At 48.8% G+C, this 22,287-nt stretch overlaps 2 protein-coding genes across 2 annotated transcripts; both read right to left on the reverse strand.

Annotated features, from left to right (window-relative positions):
- Positions 1 to 5,142: 5,142 nt before the first annotated feature.
- On the reverse strand, positions 5,143 to 9,306 carry nhp2 (NHP2 ribonucleoprotein homolog (yeast)). The gene is made up of 4 exons (XM_072374575.1): positions 9,021 to 9,306; positions 8,246 to 8,315; positions 7,913 to 8,018; positions 5,143 to 5,502 (listed from the first exon to the last, which is right to left on the reverse strand). Exons 1-4 carry the CDS (start codon positions 9,190 to 9,192, stop codon positions 5,377 to 5,379), a joined length of 474 nt encoding a protein of 157 aa, XP_072230676.1. The 5' UTR covers positions 9,193 to 9,306; the 3' UTR covers positions 5,143 to 5,376.
- Positions 9,307 to 10,703: 1,397 nt separating this feature from the next.
- Positions 10,704 to 21,045, reverse strand: LOC140279932 (uncharacterized). The gene is made up of 7 exons (XM_072375156.1): positions 20,858 to 21,045; positions 19,807 to 20,139; positions 16,419 to 16,499; positions 16,026 to 16,093; positions 14,117 to 14,201; positions 13,966 to 13,990; positions 10,704 to 11,595 (listed from the first exon to the last, which is right to left on the reverse strand). Exons 1-7 carry the CDS (start codon positions 20,889 to 20,891, stop codon positions 11,472 to 11,474), a joined length of 750 nt encoding a protein of 249 aa, XP_072231257.1. The 5' UTR covers positions 20,892 to 21,045; the 3' UTR covers positions 10,704 to 11,471.
- Between the last annotated feature and the right edge of the window lie 1,242 nt (positions 21,046 to 22,287).

The following is a 22,287-nucleotide window of genomic DNA, read 5'->3' on the forward strand; positions in this document are numbered from 1 at the left end:
TGATAAAGCTTATAGTTAGGGATGGCTCAGGTGAGCCTGAAACATCCCATAGTTCTGCTGCTATAGGCCCAGCCTGCTGGGGGAGCTCCCATGATGCACCTCTCCTCCCTCTGAGGGTTCATCTCATCAGGTTTCACTGAGCTTCAGGTAGCTAACTGGCAGCAGCTCCCTGTCTGTAAAGCCTAGAGACGTCTCTCCACATTTAACTGCTTCTTCTTCTTCTTCTCCTCCTCTAAGTCCCATCAAACGCAGCCTGAAGCCAAACAGACAGGTTTAAACGGGACATCTGCAGCCCGTGTGGAGGATTGTGGGTAAATGATGACAGCGTGGGGGGGCAGTAAGTGTGCCGCCTGTTTACAGTCTCAGCGGGTTTCAGTGGTATCAGCAGCTGATAATCTTCAGGCTGTTATTGGCACAACAAGGGGAGGAGGGTCAGAGTGTGCCGCCTGTTTACCGCCACATGCCTCATCACAGCCCCCCCCCGTCTGAAACCACAGCATTTGCATGTGACAGCGGGGGGGCTCACCTGGATCATCAGACCGCAGCTGGAGGCTGTTTGTGGTCACCGAGGAGACGCCTTGAAGCTCGTCCCGGGTGGAAACATCTTTCTGTTCTTCAGGTTTATTCAGATCTGCAAGAAGAGAGAGAAGAAGGTTAAACTCTCTGAACTATGAAGTTTCAGAAGCACGAAGCTCCCATGATGCACCTCTCCTCCCTCCATAGTTCTGCTGCTATAGGCCCAGCCTGCTGGGGGAGCTCCCATGATGCACCTCTCCTCCCTCCATGTACAGATGACATCATTGCTGTCATTAACTTGTGTTTCTCTCTCTCAGCAGGTGTCTCTGGCCTGGTGTTACGCTGCTTGTTGTCCCCTCTTTCCTGTCCTCTCAGCCCCAGCTGGTCCAGGCAGATGGACCCTTCCTGGTTCTGGTTCTGATGGAGGTTTCTTCCTGGTTCTGGTTCTGATGGAGGTTTCTTTATAAATAAAACCTGTCCAGGTGTATCCTGCCTCTGCCTGATGACCCGATGACAGCAGGAACAGGCTCCAGCTCCACTGTGACCCGGTCCAGAAGCCGGTCCAGTTTCACAGAACTTTAAAATGCTTTAAAACCAGCTCCAACCTGCAGCTCTGATCCGTTTAGTCTGTTCTTAATGAAGCTTCGTGTTGGTCAGGTCAAAGGTCAGAGGTGACCCAGGGGTCACGGCGCCGATGCTCCGAGGGCATCAGCAGGGAGCTGCGGCGTGTGGTCGACCCGCCAACTGCCAGGCCGCCGGCCCGGTGTGTGCACGTCTGTGTGTGTGTGTGTGTGCACGTCAGTGTGTGTGTGCACGTCAGTGTGTGTGTGTGCACGTCAGTGTGTGTGCACGTCAGTGTGTGCACGTCAGTGTGTGTGTGTGCACGTCAGTGTGTGTGTGTGCACGTCAGTGTGTGTGCACGTCAGTGTGTGCACGTCAGTGTGTGTGTGTGCACGTCAGTGTGTGTGTGTGCACGTCAGTGTGTGTGTGTGCACGTCAGTGTGTGTGTGTGCACGTCAGTGTGTGCACGTCTGTGTGTGTGTGTGTGTGTGTGTGCACGTCAGTGTGTGCACGTCAGTGTGTGTGTGTGTGTGCACGTCAGTGTGTGCACGTCTGTGTGTGTGTGTGTGTGTGTGTGCACGTCAGTGTGTGTAACTGTTTCTCCCAGACGATAAAAGTATCTTATCTGTTGAAATCTCCTCTTAAATAAACAGGTCGGTCCTCACAACCTGAGTAAACCCCACGCAGGTGAAGGTGCGCCTCATGCTGGTATCCTGGAGCGTTCCTGTGGGTCGCCCAAACGTTTCCCGTCACGCCCGTTAAAATGAAGCCACCTCAGATCCAGAACCATCAGAACCTTCAGCAGGCGCCAGGTGGGGCTCACCTGGACCGTTTTCTGCCCTCAGAGGCTTCCTCAAACCCAAGATCCTCTAATTCTCTGCTATCCGGGGTGGTCTGCCGGGTGGAAAGTTTCTGCCGGGTGGAAAGTTTCTGCCGGGTGGAAAGTTTCTGCCGCCTCGGGCTGCCGGTCGACACCAGCTGATAAACAGAGGGTGACGAGTCTGAGCAGGACCCAGGAAACCTGTTACTGCAGCTGCTCTGAGGGCCAGGGGCCAAACAGACAGGGGCCCCACAGGTGATAAATAAAGGTGAAACAATCCAAAACCAGTTTTATCATCGATGAGACGACTTCTAAACATCTCCGACCCTCAGACTGTAAAAAGGCTCCAAAGCTTCTGTGTTTCAGGAAACTTTCCCTCTGACGGCGCCATTATGACCACCTGCTGTCACTGAGTCTTCTTCTGTGGTGTCACGGCTTGGTGAAACGTCTCCAAGGAGAAGAACTGAAGTGGATGTTAAAGGCTCCGCTGGTCTGGCTGAAAAAAGGAGCCACGGAACCGGTTTCAGGACCGGAACCGGGTTTCAGGACCGGAACCCTGTGAGAACAGTTAATCCCCTTTAAGGAGCTCCTAATCCTCCTTAATCCTCCGACCCGAACCACAGACTGTCAGAGCTGGTTCAGTTCACAGCTGAAAGCCTACCTCCTACCTGGACCCAGTCCGGGATCCTCCTCAAGAAGACGGGAAACGCTTAAACTTAGTTCTAAAGCTACAGATCGACTTTAAGACCCGATGTCGCCCACAGCACTCTGGACTGAATCTGGAGCTAAAGCCAGAGAAAAATGAGTCTTAAAGGTTTGAGGTCAGTTTGTGTGCTTTATGTCAGTCCCAGCATGCACTGGGGCGGGGGGGCGGCGCGGTTTACCCAGCAACAGCTTCAGGACGCTCGCTCACTCAGAAATACGATAAAAAACACAGGAAATGTTCATTAGCTGCCTGATGAATCTGTTTCATTAAGAAGAAAAGCAGCGAAATCTGTTCAAATGTCACTTTCCTGCAGAAAGCAAAGAAGTGGCCTCAGTTCATGAGTGGGTTTGGGCTGCGGGTTCAGTTGGGTTCGGGCTGCGGGTTCAGTTGGGTTTGGGCTGCGGGTTCAGAGTCGGGTTTGGGCTGCGGGTTCAGTTGGGTTTGGGCTGCGGGTTCAGTTGGGTTTGGGCTGCGGGTTCAGTCGGGTTTGGGCTGCGGGTTCAGTTGGGTTTGGGCTGCGGGTTCAGTTGGGTTTGGGCTGCGGGTTCAGTTGGGTTTGGGCTGCGGGTTCAGTTGGGTTTGGGCTGCGGGTTCAGTTGGGTTTGGGCTGCGGGTTCAGAGTCGGATTCAGGTTCAGAGTCGGGTTTGGGCTGCAGGTTCAGTTGGGTTTGGGCTGCGGGTTCAGAGTCGGATTCAGGTTCAGAGTCGGGTTTGGGCTGCGGGTTCAGAGTCGGATTCAGGTTCAGAGTCGGGTTTGGGCTGCGGGTTCAGTTGGGTTTGGGCTGCGGGTTCAGAGGCGGGTTTGGGCTGCGGGTTCAGTTGGGTTTGGGCTGCGGGTTCAGAGTCGGATTCAGGTTCAGAGTCGGGTTTGGGCTGCGGGTTCAGTCGGGTTTGGGCTGCGGGTTCAGTCGGGTTTGGGCTGCGGGTTCAGTCGGGTTTGGGCTGCGGGTTCAGTCGGGTTTGGGCTGCGGGTTCAGTTGGGTTCGGGCTGCGGGTTCAGTTGGGTTTGGGCTGCGGGTTCAGAGGCGGGTTTGGGCTGCGGGTTCAGTCGGGTTTGGGCTGCGGGTTCAGTTGGGTTTGGGCTGCAGGTTCAGTTGGGTTTGGGCTGCGGGTTCAGTTGGGTTTGGGCTGCAGGTTCAGTTGGGTTTGGGCTGCGGGTTCAGAGGCGGGTTTGGGCTGCGGGTTCAGTTGGGTTTGGGCTGCGGGTTCAGTTGGGTTTGGGCTGCGGGTTCAGTTGGGTTTGGGCTGCGGGTTCAGTTGGGTTTGGGCTGCGGGTTCAGTTGGGTTTGGGCTGCGGGTTCAGTTGGGTTCGGGCTGCGGGTTCAGTTGGGTTTGGGCTGCGGGTTCAGAGGCGGGTTTGGGCTGCGGGTTCAGTCGGGTTTGGGCTGCGGGTTCAGTTGGGTTTGGGCTGCAGGTTCAGTTGGGTTTGGGCTGCGGGTTCAGTTGGGTTTGGGCTGCAGGTTCAGTTGGGTTTGGGCTGCGGGTTCAGAGGCGGGTTTGGGCTGCGGGTTCAGTTGGGTTTGGGCTGCGGGTTCAGTTGGGTTTGGGCTGCGGGTTCAGTTGGGTTTGGGCTGCGGGTTCAGAGGCGGGTTTGGGCTGCGGGTTCAGGCGGGTTTGGGCTGCGGGTTCAGAGGCGGGTTTGGGCTGCGGGTTCAGAGTCGGGTTTGGGCTGCGGGTTCAGTCGGGTTTGGGCTGCGGGTTCAGTCGGGTTTGGGCTGCGGGTTCAGTTGGGTTTGGGCTGCGGGTTCAGTTGGGTTTGGGCTGCGGGTTCAGTTGGGTTTGGGCTGCGGGTTCAGTTGGGTTCAGGCTGCGGGTTCAGTTGGGTTCAGGCTGCAGGTTCAGTTCTGAGGTACAGCCACCAGCAGACATCCCATAAAACCATGAAGGGTACAATAAAAATAAATCACCAAAACAGACAGAAGAGCTGCTGTTGGATCAGTTTGGTGCACCTGTGGAGCTCTGCTGCCCCCGTGTGGCCGGAGCATCGAACTGCAGCTGCTCACCTTTAACACGCCAAGATCCAAAATATATGAAAAATACAGAAATTACTTAAGTTCATAACGGTTCATATGATGAAAAATGCGACTTAAATTAAATAAAAAAATACACTTTACACAGAAATAATTTTTTGCTTTAATTTCAAATTTAATGAATTTCAGTTTCAGTTCAAAGTTTGGGGGAACCGCACTCACCCGAGGAACCGCACTCACCCGAGGAACCGCACGCACCCGAGGAACCGCACGCACCCGAGGAACCGCACTCACCCGAGGAACCACTCACCCGAGGAACCGCACTCACCCGAGGAACCCGATTCTGACGGACCCATCTGCTCCTTTAAAGGCCCGTTTGATGCAAGTTCTACACAGTTTTATAAAAGCTAAAAACGCTCTGCTTGACCTCCTTTAAGCCCCGCCTCCTGGAAGGATCGGCCTGCTCCGATTGGTCAGACAGGGTGAGAACACAAATGATGCGTTCAGGTGCTTCAGACTACGTCAGTTTCATGGCTTCATTTAAAGAAAACTTCAGACGTGTTGAGTCCGTTTGTGTTTAATAAAAATAAAAAAGTCAGAATTTAAAACAGAAAAATACAAAATCCAGCAGCTCAAACTGTTCAGTCCCGATCAGCTGATCAATAAACCACAAAACATCCTGTTTCACTGACTGACAGCAGACATCGATTCATGCATTTCCCGTGAAACATCTCGAGCCGCGGTTAGCCTAGCTTAGCGCAAACACTGGAAGTGGGTGGAAAGTGTTGGCGAGGCGCTGCGTCTCAGAGGGGTTTGGGCAGGCCGGCCACCTCCTGGAAACACTCGTTGTAGGCGTCCTGGTAGTCCTGGTGCGGCTTGATCAGAATCACGCAGGTCGGTCGCTTGGAGCCGGCGGACGAGCCCAGATCCTGGAAACAAGGAAGGTCAAAAATAAACGTTCAGAAGTCCACTGAGAATCTGTGTGAGTAGCTTCAGCAGCCCGCTGAAGGCGGCTGGGTCACACATGACGTGTCAGAGGGCTTCAAACAGGTTCTGCCGAGTCTTTACGGTGCCGCCGGACCTCTCGGTGCCGTAATATAATCAATCATAGAGTCTGGACCGGATCATTTGAAGTTAACAGTCTGATCGGTACGAGCTGAACGGCAGATGGTCAGAATCAAACCGAGAAGATCCGACAGAACACCAGTGACATCACAGATCAGTGACATCACAGAACGCCAGTGACATCACAGAACATCAGTGACATCAAACATCAGTGACATCACAGAACATCAGTGACATCAAACATCAGTGACATCACAGAACATCAGTGACATCACAGAACATCAGTGACATCAAACATCAGTGACATCACAGAACATCAGTGACATCACAGAACATCAGTGACATCACAGAACATCAGTGACATCACAGAACATCAGTGACATCACAGAACATCAGTGACATCACAGAACATCAGTGACATCACAGAACATCAGTGACATCACAGAACATCAGTGACATCACAGAACATCAGTGACATCACAGAACATCAGTGACATCATATAACATCAGTGACATCACAGATCATCAGTGACATCACAGATCATCAGTGACATCACAGATCATCAGTGACATCACAGATCAGTGACATCACAGATCAGTGACATCACAGAACATCAGTGACATCACAGAACGCCAGTGACATCACAGAACATCAGTGACATCAAACATCAGTGACATCACAGAACATCAGTGACATCACAGATCATCAGTGACATCATAAAACATCAGTGACATCACAGAACATCAGTGACATCACAGATCATCAGTGACATCACAGAACATCAGTGACATCACAGAACATCAGTGACATCACAGAACATCAGTGACATCACAGAACATCTGTGACATCAAACATCCGTGACATCACAGATCAGTGACATCACAGAACATCAGTGACATCACAGAACATCAGTGACATCACAGAACATCAGTGACATCATATAACATCAGTGACATCATATAACATCAGTGACATCACAGATCATCAGTGACATCACAGATCATCAGTGACATCACAGAACATCAGTGACATCAAACATCAGTGACATCACAGATCAGTGACATCACAGATCAGTGACATCACAGAACATCAGTGACATCACAGAACATCAGTGACATCACAGAACGCCAGTGACATCACAGAACATCAGTGACATCACAGAACGCCAGTGACATCACAGAACATCAGTGACATCACAGAACATCAGTGACATCACAGATCATCAGTGACATCACAGAACATCACAGAACATCAAACATCAGTGACATCACAGAACATCAGTGACATCACAGAACATCAGTGACATCACAGAACATCAGTGACATCACAGATCATCAGTGACATCATAAAACATCAGTGACATCACAGATCATCAGTGACATCACAGAACATCAGTGACATCACAGAACATCAGTGACATCACAGAACATCAGTGACATCACAGAACATCAGTGACATCACAGAACATCAGTGACATCACAGAACATCAGTGACATCACAGATCAGTGACATCACAGAACATCAGTGACATCAAACATCCGTGACATCACAGATCAGTGACATCACAGAACATCAGTGACATCACAGAACATCAGTGACATCACAGAACATCAGTGACATCACAGAACATCAGTGACATCATATAACATCAGTGACATCATATAACATCAGTGACATCACAGATCATCAGTGACATCACAGATCATCAGTGACATCACAGAACATCAGTGACATCAAACATCAGTGACATCACAGATCAGTGACATCACAGAACATCAGTGACATCACAGAACATCAGTGACATCACAGAACATCAGTGACATCACAGAACATCAGTGACATCACAGAACATCAGTGACATCACAGAACATCACAGAACATCAGTGACATCAGTGACATCACAGATCAGTGACATCACAGAACATCAGTGACATCACAGAACATCAGTGACATCACAGAACATCAGTGACATCACAGAACATCAGTGACATCATATAACATCAGTGACATCACAGATCATCAGTGACATCATAAAACATCAGTGACATCACAGATCATCAGTGACATCACAGAACATCAGTGACATCACAGAACATCAGTGACATCACAGAACATCAGTGACATCACAGAACATCAGTGACATCACAGCACATCACAGATCATCAGTGACATCACAGATCATCAGTGACATCACAGATCATCAGTGACATCACAGATCATCAGTGACATCACAGAACATCAGTGACATCACAGGACATCACAGCCACACTCACCACTTTGGAGGGGATGTATGCGTACGGCAGGCTTCTGTCCTCACACATCACCGGCAGGTGGCAGTAAACGTCGATGGGCAGCGTGTCACCTGCCAGAACCACAATGCTGCAGAGAGACGGCAGAAAGAACACAGTCAGCACCTGAGACCCAATCAGAACCAGAACCCAACAGCTGTGCAGAGAGGCCAACAATCACAGACTCATTTCTCAGCAAATCAGAACAAAACGTGAAAACATGTTCTGTGTAGCAGGTTCTGGGTTTACTGTCCGAGAGATCAGCAGAACCAAGAAAAGTTCTGACTGGACCCAACAGGAACCTCAATCTGAACTCACCCCTTCTCCCCCTTATTGATGAACTTCTGGACCTCTTTCACTCCGCGGCGGATGTTCTTCACTTTGGCAGCTGGAACAGAGACCAGAACCAGACACAATGAGACCAGAACCAGACAAAAATGAGACCGGAACCAGACAAAAATGAGACCAGAACCAGACAAAAATGAGACCAGAACCAGACACACAATGAGACCAGAACCAGACAAAAATGAGACCAGAACCAGACACACAATGAGACCAGAACCAGACACACAATGAGACCAGAACCAGACACACAATGAGACCAGAACCAGACACACACAATGAGACCAGAACCAGACACACACAATGAGACCAGAACCACACACACAATGAGAGCAGAACCAGACACACAATGAGACCAGAACCACACACACAATGAGACCAGAACCAGACACACAATGAGACCAGAACCAGACACACAATGAGAGCAGAACCAGACACACAATGAGACCAGAACCAGACACAATGAGACCAGAACCAGACACAATGAGACCAGAACCAGACACACACAATGAGACCAGAACCACACACAATGAGACCAGAACCAGACACACACAATGAGACCAGAACCACACACAATGAGAGCAGAACCAAACACAAACACACAATGAGACCAGAACCACACACAATGAGAGCAGAACCAAACACAAACACACAATGAGACCAGAACCACACACAATGAGAGCAGAACCAGAACCAGACACACACACAGAACCAGAACTCTTCTATAAGGAATTATTCGGGTCGTTTTTACCCTTTTTGACGCATTTATAGAGCTTTTTGCTGAGCTTTCGGGAGGCCAGCGGCTGGGCGATCGGGTTGAGGTGGGCGATCAGCTCCTGGTAGGACCGCTCGGTACCGGCGGCGCCTCCGGCAGGTTCCGCCGCCTCCTCCTCGTCAATCTTCTCCTTCTTCACCTTCGTCATTTCTGCTCAATAACCACGAACCGTTCTTATGTTTTCTGCTCTGAATCCAGCGAGCCGATCACAACATGCGCTGCGCGTGGAGGCAACACGTGTTAGCTCTTTACTTCCTGTTCTGAGGAACCACAGCGCCACCGGCGGCACGGAGGGGAACTGCATGTAGCCTTCCGCACAGAGCAGCTGTTTGCACGTGTTTCCCTCTTTGTTTTTTCTGTTGATTGTTTATTATGAATTTAAACCACAGACAGATGCTAACAGCATAAGAACACTTCATGTTTTCATCTCAGTTCTGACAGAAAGTCCCAGTTTCCAGAGTTAAAAATGATTTTTAACTGATTCAATCACAGCTGTCTGATAAACTAAAAACAACTGATAAACAAATGCAGTAAACAGGAAACAGGAGGTTACGTTGCTGATGACGTCATCACCAGGATGTAAAAAGAAAACGTGGAATTAAACGAGGTAAATACATCTGTCTATAAAAATTATATAATAAAAATGCAGGTTGAAACCCAATTAAACAAATAGATCTGAAATAGATACACTAAATATATCAAATATATTCTAATCAAATGAAATAAACTGCAACATTAACACAATAGTTCTAAATTAAAGCAGAAAAATTGTTGATTTGACATTCTGGGATTATTTAAGCATCATATAAACTAATTTATTTAGTATTTTATATAATTTATGTGTGAACTGGTCATGGCAGCTTCAGTTCATGCTTTTCATCGTGCTGCAGTTCCCCGCTTCAGCCACCAGGGGGGGACACAGTAACACAGAAACAGAGCTGCTGGAGCAGAAACGCTCTCTGCTCAGAGCTCCCACCTCACCTGTCCACTGGTGATGACCCACAGCACTCAGGTCACATATCACAGCTAACTTCTGGAAGCTTTCTCACCCCAAACCCCCCCAGAAAGCTCTCGGATCACATTTGAAAGCACCTTTACTCAGTGTCACATTTGCAAAGATCAACCATGAAAACTAAAAGATAAAAAGGCTTTTCAGTGTTTCTCCTTCTCCAAAGTGTCATGAAGGAAGTCAGTCTGGACTGATGTGAGTCGCGTCTAACCGCGATGAACCCGATGAACCAGTTATTCAGGTAATCAATCATTCTATCCATCAATCAGATAAGAAATACTTTTACAATAATTTACATCATCAACCAGCTTTCAGCTTCAGTTATTTCTGTCCGATATGAACTAAAATCATCCCTCCTCCTGATGCTGATAACAGGACTATAAACAGCAGCTGTTAGCTTTCCAGCTAACATCCAGCTGTGCTAACATCTGTTAGCTTCTCTCCTCCTGTCTCTGCTTCCATAAACTGTGTTTTAATGCATCTGAAATCCTAAAAAGCCTCTTATTTCCTGTTTTATTGTCTGTTATCAGACAAACAGAGACTCAGAATAACAGCAGCTAACAGCTTAACCAGCAGCTGATGTTACAGATTCAACACAAAATGAGCTGTTTTTACTCTGGTTTGGTGTGACTCAGAATATATTCACCTCCATCCTTCCTCCATCAGATCAAGCTGCTGCACACGTGCGCACGTGTGCGACAGTAATAACTGTGCATGTGAAACAGGGCGACCGCTGAGCAGGACGTGTTGGGGGGGGTAAATATAAATAATCAGGCCACTTTGTCAGTGCAGCAGAGCTCCTGCAGAGCATTAAACACACAGATGTTAGCTGCTGCCATCTGGAAAGTTCTGGTTCTGGATCAGGTTTGGACCCAGAATTATCATTGAGAGCAGAGCTGTTTTAATAAAGTTTTAAGTTCCATCAAAGTTACCATAAAGTCTCCTTTTTACGAGTAAAATGTGTAAAAACTACAATGAATGGAATAAAAACACATGAATGACTTTGTTTTAATCTCAGTGGCTTTAAATGTGCAGAATTCTGCCAAAATAAAGGGATTAAACTTTATCTTCCTGCTCAGTTGCTGCACAGTTCTGAAGGGGAGCTTCACAGTCTGACCCGGCCCAGGCTGACCCGGCCCAGCCTGACCCGGCCCAGATGTGACTAACAGCTGCTGGTCACCTGATGCACCACCCAGAACCAGAACCAGTCCCATTTGGACTGAAGCCGTGGGATCAATAACTCTTCCTCCTCCTCCTGTGAGCTTCAGATTCTGCAGGATTTCTGACTGCTGGAAGCTGCTGGTGGTCAGGGGGAGGAGCTGACCTGCAGCTCCCTGATTGGACGGTTCTCACAGCAGTGATAAAGTTAAAGTTTGTTCTGACTTCAGAGGAGCTGCTGGCCATCAGTGGGCGGGGCCTCAGGGACAGGACTCGTAGACGCCGCCGTCTTCTTCGATCTGGTAGATGTTGTCCTCGGCCGAGCCTCGATGCTGCAGCTGCACGCCGGCTGAGATGGAGGAGAACCAGGCCAGCTGCTGCGGCCTGAAACAGAACCACAGTCATTAACACCGAAGGATGGAAGACGCCGTCAAACCACACCCACCCCTTTAGTTAACTCAGAACAGAATTTAAGGTTCTTCTCCTCACATATAAAGCTCTTAATGACCGAGCTCCATCACATCTTAAAGATCTCACAGTTGGATATTTCCCCAACAGAGCACTTTGCTCTCAGGCTGCAGGTTTCCTTGTGGTTCCCAGAGTTTCTAAAAGCAGAATGGGAGGCAGAGCCTTCAGTTATCAGGCCCCTAAAAGCAGAATGGGAGGCAGAGCCTTCAGTTATCAGGCCCCTAAAAGTAGAATGGGAGGCAGAGCCTTCAGTTATCAGGCCCCTAAAAGCAGAATGGGAGGCAGAGCCTTCAGTTATCAGGCCCCTAAAAGCAGAATGGGAGGCAGAGCCTTCAGTTATCAGGCCCCTAAAAGCAGAATGGGAGGCAGAGCCTTCAGTTATCAGGCCCCTAAAAGCAGAATGGGAGGCAGACCCTTCAGTTATCAGGCCCCTAAAAGCAGAATGGGAGGCAGAGCCTTCAGTTAACAGGCCCCTAAAAGCAGAATGGGAGGCAGAGCCTTCAGTTATCAGGCCCCTAAAAGCAGAATGGGAGGCAGAGCCTTCAGTTATCAGGCCCCTAAAAGCAGAATGGGAGGCAGAGCCTTCAGTTATCAGGCCCCTAAAAGCAGAATGGGAGGCAGAGCCTTCAGTTATCAGGCCCCTAAAAGCAGAATGGGAGGCAGAGCCTTCAGTTATCAGGCCCCTAAAAGCAGAATGGGAGGCAGAGCCTTCAGTTATCAGGCCCCTAAAAGCAGAATGGGAGGCAGAGCCTTCAGTTATCAGGCCCCTAAAAGCAGAATGGGAGGCAGAGCCTTCAGTTATCAGGCCCCTAAAAGCAGAATGGGAGGCAGAGCCTTCAGTTATCAGGCCCCTAAAAGCAGAATGGGAGGCAGACCCTTCAGTTATCAGGCCCCTAAAAGCAGAATGGGAGGCAGAGCCTTCAGTTAACAGGCCCCTAAAAGCAGAATGGGAGGCAGAGCCTTCAGTTATCAGGCCCCTAAAAGCAGAATGGGAGGCAGAGCCTTCAGTTATCAGGCCCCTAAAAGCAGAATGGGAGGCAGAGCCTTCAGTTATCAGGCCCCTAAAAGCAGAATGGGAGGCAGAGCCTTCAGTTATCAGGCCCCTAAAAGCAGAATGGGAGGCAGAGCCTTCAGTTATCAGGCCCCTAAAAGCAGAATGGGAGGCAGAGCCTTCGGTTATCAGGCCCCTAAAAGCAGAATGGGAGGCAGAGCCTTCAGTTATCAGGCCCCTAAAAGCAGAATGGGAGGCAGAGCCTTCAGTTATCAGGCCCCTAAAAGCAGAATGGGAGGCAGAGCCTTCAGTTATCAGGCCCCTAAAAGCAGAATGGGAGGCAGAGCCTTCAGTTATCAGGCCCCTAAAAGCAGAATGGGAGGCAGAGCCTTCAGTTATCAGGCCCCTAAAAGCAGAATGGGAGGCAGAGCCTTCAGTTATCAGGCCCCTCTCTGTGGAACCAGCTGCCAGTTTGGCTTCAGGAAGCAGACACCCTCTCTACCTTTAAGATCAGGCTGAAACTTTCCTTTCTGATAAAGCTTATAGTTAGGGATGGCTCAGGTGAGCCTGAAACATCCCATAGTTCTGCTGCTATAGGCCCAGCCTGCTGGGGGAGCTCCCATGATGCACCTCTCCTCCCTCTGAAGCTGTCGGACGGATAAAATCAACAACTTTAACTCAAACTTAGATGGAAACGGTTTAAAACTACAGCAGAAAAATGGATTTATTTCACGTTCTGTCCGATTAGTTTAACATTTCTTCTTCTTTGATTTAATTTCAGTCGCATTTCTCATCATTTCAGAAGGCAAAGCCCTGAATCCTTATTCTCTGATAACGCTGAAATCTGCTGTTTCTGAACAGCAGCAGACCTTTAAAAGTGTGACTCTGTTTCCACTCGCTCATTTCATGTGTGTCTGACGACCCTGTGGTTAACTCCTCATCTTCTTCTGTGGTTTTTCTGTCCTCGCGCAGCATCGGTGACATTTAGAGAAGCGAGCAGAGCTCAGTCAGAGAGGAAACTCTGAATCTTTGCTGTTCTCGCTCTCAGAGCCGCAGCGCCTCATCGCTAATGAACCGCAGAAGTCAACAAACTGTCCCTGGGTTGGAGCTGAGCTTCAGTTTGTGGTGAAAACCGTCCTGAGAACGCGATAAAACGGGCGTTTCTGAGGGCGAACGTGTGATTTCACAGACACTCTGCTCGACTTCGGCTGAGTTTCACTGTGAAGATGACGTGTCTCAGGGTGAACCTGGAGGTTCCCACAGCTGAGTCAGCAGTCTGGTGTGTCAACACTCACACTTTGGGCCGCCGCCATCTTCTCTCTGCAGACACACAACACATTTAGGGTTGGAAACCAAGGTCTTAATGCAGGTCAAAGCTGTCTCTGTGGCTCTGGTTCTGGGATAAACCAAACCAGGACTTATGAGTCAGACTTTTAAATAACTTACTGAAAATGAAGAGTCCGCCTGCAGTGACCAGAATCACCAGCGTGAACAGAACAAACACCAGAACCACCGTCACCACGCTGCCATCCTGAAACACACACATTCCTGCTGTCAGTAAAAGGTCCGTCTGAGGTTCTGGAAACACGCTACCTCCACAGGGTCCAAACTTTTACATCCGTCGGACTCGTCTCGCAGCTTTGTGGGAGTCAGCTGGTCAGTTAGGGTCAGGCTGACCCACCCTGACCCTGACCCTGACCCTGACCCTGACCCTGAACCTGACCCTGACCCTGACCCTGACCCTGACCCTGACCCTGACCCTGAACCTGACCCTGACCCTGACCCTGAACCTGACCCTGACCCTGACCCACCCTGACCCTGACCCTGACCCTGAACCTGACCCTGACCCAAGCCTGTCTTAAACACATAAAGACCTGGATGACTCAGAACTTTCTGCTTCTAAATTCAGACAAACTGAAGTTGTTCTCTTTGGACCTGAGCGCTTCAGGGAGAAACTGTCCTGTTATATAGTTACTCTGGATGGTATTTCCTTGGCTTCTAGTTCTACAGTGAGGAACCTTGGAGTTATTTTTGACCAGGATCTGTCCTTTGACCCACACATAAAACAGGTTTCTGCCTTCTTTCACCTTCATAATATCATTAAAATCAGGACCATCCTGTCTCAGGGTGATGCAGAGAAACTGCTCCATGCATCTGTTCCTTCAGGACTGAACTACTGTAATTCCTTATTATTGTTCTGTCCCACAGATTCTCTGAAAAGCCTCCAGCTGATCCAAAACCCTGCAGCCAGAGTTCTGATGAGATCTAACAGCAGAGATCATGTTTCTCCAGTTTTAGCTTCTCTTCATTGGCTCCCTGTTAGATTCAGAATAGAATTTAAGGTTCTTCTCCTCACATATAAAGCTCTTAATGACCGAGCTCCATCACATCTTAAAGATCTCACAGTTGGATGTTTCCCCAACAGAGGACTTTGCTCTCAGGCTGCAGGTTTCCTTGTGGTTCCCAGAGTTTCTAAAAGCAGAATGGGAGGCAGAGCCTTCAGTTATCAGGCCCCTAAAAGCAGAATGGGAGGCAGAGCCTTCAGTTATCAGGCCCCTAAAAGCAGAATGGGAGGCAGAGCCTTCAGTTATCAGGCCCCTAAAAGCAGAGTGGGAGGCAGAGCCTTCAGTTATCAGGCCCCTAAAAGCAGAATGGGAGGCAGAGCCTTCAGTTATCAGGCCCCTAAAAGCAGAATGGGAGGCAGAGCCTTCAGTTATCAGGCCCCTAAAAGCAGAATGGGAGGCAGAGCCTTCAGTTATCAGGCCCCTAAAAGCAGAATGGGAGGCAGAGCCTTCAGTTATCAGGCCCCTAAAAGCAGAATGGGAGGCAGAGCCTTCAGTTATCAGGCCCCTAAAAGCAGAATGGGAGGCAGAGCCTTCAGTTATCAGGCCCCTCTCTGTGGAACCAGCTGCCAGTTTGGCTTCAGGAAGCAGACACCCTCTCTACCTTTAAGATCAGGCTGAAACTTTCCTTTCTGATAAAGCTTATAGTTAGGGATGGCTCAGGTGAGCCTGAAACATCCCATAGTTCTGCTGCTGTAGGCCCTGTGTTTCTGCATTAAATCACCAGCAGGTGTCCAGGTGTTGACCCGAAGAGGCGAGGGTCTGGGCGAGCTGAGTCGCTGCCCAGGGTCTGTGCCCCCAAACGTCCTGATTTCAGTAACTGAAACTGATGTTTAACTGATTTAACTGATGTTTCATAACTGCTGATCATCTCAGCAGAGAAAGGACAGAAAATGAGTGAGAATGATCCTTTTCTCAGTCAGGAGGCTCTTTCAAGCATTCAGACTCAGCTTCTTCTCCTGTGACTCATAAAATCACACAAACCTGTCCACAGCCACAGGATATCCTCTCACCTTGGCCGGGTCCGCGGCGTCCGTGGCGTGCCAGGAAACCCTGACGGTTGCCGTGGAGATCATGAGACCTGCAGGATGAGGAAACGAAAGCAGCTTTTAGGACAGTTGTGCAAGCAGCATGATGTCAGTTTTTCCACAGAAGCAGAAAAGCTTGTTCTGGTTCTGACGCAGTTTTGGCTCATTGGAGGCAGAGTTCAACTTATTCCACTGACGTGGTTAAAAGCTTTAAACTGGTTTAAACCGGTTTAAACTGGTTGGTTAAAGCGTTCTGAGCACAAACAGAACTAAAACCCGGCGAAGCCTTTCCACAGAGGCTTTACAGACCATCACTGCTCTCTGCATCCAGCTGCAGCTTAAACCTCCAACACTTCGCCACTGTGTGTGCTGGAGTACCTTCAGTCTGATTGGCTGCTGGCGTCCCCGTGGCTGCTGGCGTCCCCGTGGCGGGCGCTGGTCCTGAGGTCGGATCTGCCCCTGAAACAGATACAGCATCAGCCCACATCAGTGTGGTCCAGATGAAACTCCCCAGATGTTCTTCCTCTGGACTCTACACACGACTTCATCTCAAAGCCTTAAAGGAGGCGTTCAGGACCAGAAGCTTCGAGCTGGATGAAAAGTCTGAAAACACATTAAAAAAATGGACTGGATAGTGCAGTGGGATGATTGCCACCTTCCATGGGGGAGACCTGGGTTCAAATCCCCTGCATGAAAGGTATTACCTCCAGTAGGAGTCCTTAGGCGAGACCCCCTTACCCTACCTGCCTACCTGTAAGTCGCTTTGGATAAAAGCTAAATGCATAAACATAAAAATAAAATACTAAATGTCACATGGAGGTCTGGGACAGCAGACCCCCCCCCCCCCCCGGGAAGGTTTACTCCAGGGGGTTGGAGGCTCCGCCCTCAGACTGCGGAGCAGCAGGGGGTTTTCTCTGGTTCTGGACCAGATCTTTACCCTCAGAGTAACCCCTGTGGGGGGTTAGTTTTCCGGTCCCTGTACAACACAGTCAGAGCTCCTTCTGGGTGGTTCTGGTGCGTGTTGGACTCCACCAGTTCTGACCGATCCTGTTTGTGGTTTTCAAGGACAGGATCTGGAGGTGTAGTTGGGGTTCTGAGCCTGGAAAAGGTGGAGCGCTGCCTCCGGGTCGGGCCTCAGCTGGAGCAGTTTCAGCATCTCTGGTTCTGAACCTCCGGGTCGGGCTGAGTCTCTGCCTCAGCTGGAGCAGTTTCAGCTTCTCTGGACCTGGTTCTGATCCTCCGGGTCGGGCTGAGTCTCTGCCTCAGCTGGAGCAGTTTCAGCATCTCTGGTTCTGGTTCTGAGTGATGGTGAGTTGGATCAGAGATGGACAGACGGATCGGGGCTCCGTCAGCAGTAATGAGGGCGCTGCTCCGGTCCGTTTGGTGAAGCTGAGCCGGAAGGAGAAGCTTTCAGGTTCCTGCTCCATCTTTGTTCCAACCCTGAGCTCACAGATCTGGGTTCTGACCCAAAGAATCAGAACTCACTGCAGGGGTCATACATCCCATCTGGGAACGCCTCGGGACCCCCAGGAGGAGCTGAAGAGGGGGGCTGGGTTTAACTCCTGGACCTGTCGGTTCCGACCCGACCTCAGGTGAGAGGAAGAAGAGTGTCGTCGTTTTGCCTTGAACACACGTGTTATTCGGTCCAACTGCAGTGACACAGAAATCACAGAAGAAGAAGAGTTTTCCCTCCAGGAGGACTGAGGGGAACTGTAGTGACACAGGAATCACAGAAGAAGAAGAGTTTTCCCTCCAGGAGGACTGAGGGGAACTGTAGTGACACAGGAATCACAGAAGAAGAAGAGTTTTCCCTCCAGGAGGACTGAGGGGAACTGTAGTGACACAGGAATCACAGAAGAAGAAGAGTTTTCCCTCCAGGAGGACTGAGGGGAACTGTAGTGACACAGGAATCACAGAAGAAGAAGAGTTTTCCCTCCAGGAGGACTGAGGGGAACTGTAGTGACACAGGAATCACAGAAGAAGAAGAGTTTTCCCTCCAGGAGGACTGAGGGGAACTGTAGTGACACAGGAATCACAGAAGAAGAAGAGTTTTCCCTCCAGGAGGACTGAGGGGAACTGTAGTGACACAGGAATCACAGAAGAAGAAGAGTTTTCCCTCCAGGAGGACTGAGGGGAACTGTAGTGACACAGGAATCACAGAAGAAGAAGAGTTTTCCCTCCAGGAGGACTGAGGGGAACTGTAGTGACACAGGAATCACAGAAGAAGAAGAGTTTTCCCTCCAGGAGGACTGAGGGGAACTGTAGTGACACAGGAATCACAGAAGAAGAAGAGTTTTCCCTCCAGGAGGACTGAGGGGAACTGTAGTGACAGGAATCACAGAAGAAGAAGAGTTTTCCCTCCAGGAGGACTGAGGGGAACTGTAGTGACAGGAATCACAGAAGAAGAAGAGTTTTCCCTCCAGGAGGACTGAGGGGAACTGCAGTGACACAGAAATCACAGAAGAAGAAGAGTTTTCCCTCCAGGAGGACTGAGGGGAACTGCAGTGACACAGGAATCACAGAAGAAGAAGAGTTTTCCCTCCAGGAGGACTGAGGGGAACTGTAGTGACACAGGAATCACAGAAGAAGAAGAGTTTTCCCTCCAGGAGGACTGAGGGGAACTGTAGTGACAGGAATCACAGAAGAAGAAGAGTTTTCCCTCCAGGAGGACTGAGGGGAACTGTAGTGACAGGAATCACAGAAGAAGAAGAGTTTTCCCTCCAGGAGGACTGAGGGGAACTGTAGTGACACAGAAATCACAGAAGAAGAAGAGTTTTCCCTCCAGGAGGACTGAGGGGAACTGTAGTGACAGGAATCACAGAAGAAGAAGAGTTTTCCCTCCAGGAGGACTGAGGGGAACTGTAGTGACACAGAAATCACAGAAGAAGAAGAGTTTTCCCTCCAGGAGGACTGAGGGGAACTGTAGTGACAGGAATCACAGAAGAAGAAGAGTTTTCCCTCCAGGAGGACTGAGGGGAACTGTAGTGACACAGAAATCACAGAAGAAGAAGAGTTTTCCCTCCAGGAGGACTGAGGGGAACTGTAGTGACAGGAATCACAGAAGAAGAAGAGTTTTCCCTCCAGGAGGACTGAGGGGAACTGTAGTGACACAGAAATCACAGAAGAAGAAGAGTTTTCCCTCCAGGAGGACTGAGGGGAACTGTAGTGACAGGAATCACAGAAGAAGAAGAGTTTTCCCTCCAGGAGGACTGAGGGGAACTGTAGTGACACAGAAATCACAGAAGAAGAAGAGTTTTCCCTCCAGGAGGACTGAGGGGAACTGTAGTGACAGGAATCACAGAAGAAGAAGAGTTTTCCCTCCAGGAGGACTGAGGGGAACTGTAGTGACACAGGAATCACAGAAGAAGAAGAGTTTTCCCTCCAGGAGGACTGAGGGGAACTGCAGTGACACAGGAATCACAGAAGAAGAAGAGTTTTCCCTCCAGGAGGCCTGAGGGGAACTGCAGTGACACAGAAATCACAGAAGAAGAAGAGTTTTCCCTCCAGGAGGACTGAGGGGAACTGCAGTGACAGGAATCACAGAAGAAGAAGAGTTTTCCCTCCAGGAGGCCTGAGGGGAACTGTAGTGACACAGGAATCACAGAAGAAGAAGAGTTTTCCCTCCAGGAGGCCTGAGGGGAACTGTAGTGACAGGAATCACAGAAGAAGAAGAGTTTTCCCTCCAGGAGGACTGAGGGGAACTGCAGTGACACAGAAATCACAGAAGAAGAAGGAAAGACTTCAGATTAAAGCAGAAACTTCTCACCTGTAACAGTCAGCTTTAACTGCTCTGTTTGGTCATTGAACCACCCGGGTATCTCCACTCTGCATCCGTACCATCCAGCATCTTCTTCTGTCAGGTTCAGGATCGTCATGGAAACGTCTCCCTCGCCCAGTCGTCCCAGCAGCTGATACCTGCTGGAAACTGGTGTCCACGTGTTTCCATCTGAGGAGATGAGCTGGTTGCTGCAGCCTCTGCTTGGTATCTGTCCTCGACCCCAACAAAAAGACAGAGCTCCGTGGTACTTTCTGTCATAGTTACAGGGCAGAGTGGCGCTCTGACCCGTTCGACCAACCAGGCTGACGTCACATGCAGCCACTGAGAAGGCAGAAAAGATTCATTTAACTTCATGATTTCAGCTCCGGCTGCTAAAATCTGCCTCAATGATTCATCATCTGAAGCCCGGTTTCACTGTTACTGAGGAAACATCTGACATCAGATCCCTGTGCAGCTGCTTTAAAATATGAGTTTCTGAGCTGAAGCAGCCTGTCAGACAGCCGAGTTACTGTCAGCTGGGACCTCAGTGAAGTTTCAGCCTGAGTTACTGTCAGCTGGGACCTCAGTGAAGTTTCAGCCTGAGTTTCAGCCTGAGTTTCAGCCTGAGTTTCAGCCTGAGTTACCTTCAGCTGGGACCTCAGTGAAGGTTTCAGCCTGAGTTACCTTCAGCTGGGACCTCAGTGAAGTTTCAGCCTGAGTTACCTTCAGCTGGGACCTCAGTGAAGTTTCAGCCTGAGTTACCTTCAGCTGGGACCTCAGTGAAGTTTCAGCCTGAGTTTCAGCCTGAGTTACCTTCAGCTGGGACCTCAGTGAAGTTTCAGCCTGAGTTACTGTCAGCTGGGACCTCAGTGAAGTTTCAGCCTGAGTTTCAGCCTGAGTTACCTTCAGCTGGGACCTCAGTGAAGTTTCAGCCTGAGTTTCAGCCTGAGTTACCTTCAGCTGGGACCTCAGTGAAGTTTCAGCCTGAGTTACTGTCAGCTGACAGAAGCTGTTTATCTGTAATAAAGTTTCAGAAAGCTGTTAAAGTAGAAAGATGTACCTGAGAGGAGCGTGAGGAGCACAACGGTCTTCATGCTGCGAGTGTCAGTGCAGCTGCTGCCAGTGCAGCTGCTGCCAGGAACAGACTAAAACCACCAGAGGAAGGAGGAGACCTTCAGCTGAAACCACAGCAAGCAGCCAAACATCCTCAGCTCTGCCTTTAACAGTTAGACCGCTGGTCCTGCTGCTTCCTCTCCACAAAAAGCATGCCTGTGAGGTTAACTGGTGGCTCTGATGTGTCCCTGGGAGTGAGCGTGCACGGCTGTGAGCGTGCACGGTTGTGAGCGTGCACGGTTGTGAGCGTGCACGTTGTTCCTCCTGTGTCGGTCAGCTTTTAATTTCCTGTTTGCAGCAGCTTCCTGTCAGCGAGCCGGACTCTGAGTTTCACTTCATGTTTTCATCCTGCACAGCTGGCTGTGCACGTGCACGTGCACTTCTGTCTTTCTGACTTCAGTCATGGTGCAAAGCTTCGTCACCGCAGCAGATTAAAAAGATCTTTTAGTGACCTTATCATCAGTTTAATCACAGTAAATGCTGATAAATATCAGGTTATTTACACAGTTTAATCACAGTAAATGCTGATAAATATCAGGTTATTTACACAGTTTAATCACAGTAAATGCTGATAAATATCAGGTTATTTACACAGTTTAATCACAGTAAATACTGATAAATATCAGGTTATTTACACAGTTTAATCACAGTAAATGCTGATAAATATCAGGTTATTTACACAGTTTAATCACAGTAAATACTGATAAATATCAGGTTATTTACACAGTTTAATCACAGTAAATACTGATAAATATCAGGTTATTTACACAGTTTAATCACAGTAAATGCTGATAAATATCAGGTTATTTACACAGTTTAATCACAGTAAATGCTGATAAATATCAGGTTATTTACACAGTTTAATCACAGTAAATGCTGATAAATATCAGGTTATTTACACAGTTTAATCACAGTAAATGCTGATAAATATCAGGTTATTTACACAGTTTAATCACAGTAAATGCTGATAAATATCAGGTTATTTACACAGTTTAATCACAGTAAATACTGATAAATATCAGGTTATTTACACAGTTTAATCACAGTAAATGCTGATAAATATCAGGTTATTTACACAGTTTAATCACAGTAAATACTGATAAATATCAGGTTATTTACACAGTTTAATCACAGTAAATGCTGATAAATATCAGGTTATTTACACAGTTTAATCACAGTAAAGGCTGATAAATATCAGGTTATTTACACAGTTTAATCACAGTAAATGCTGATAAATATCAGGTTATTTACACAGTTTAATCACAGTAAATGCTGATAAATATCAGGTTATTTACACAGTTTAATCACAGTAAATACTGATAAATATCAGATTATTTACACAGTTTAATCACAGTAAAGGCTGATAAATATCAGGTT

The sequence above is a fragment of the Leuresthes tenuis genome, unplaced genomic scaffold (assembly GCF_036924035.1).
Source record: "Leuresthes tenuis unplaced genomic scaffold, fLeuTen1.0.hap1 SCAF_21, whole genome shotgun sequence".
NCBI classification, from domain to species: domain Eukaryota; kingdom Metazoa; phylum Chordata; class Actinopteri; order Atheriniformes; family Atherinopsidae; genus Leuresthes; species Leuresthes tenuis.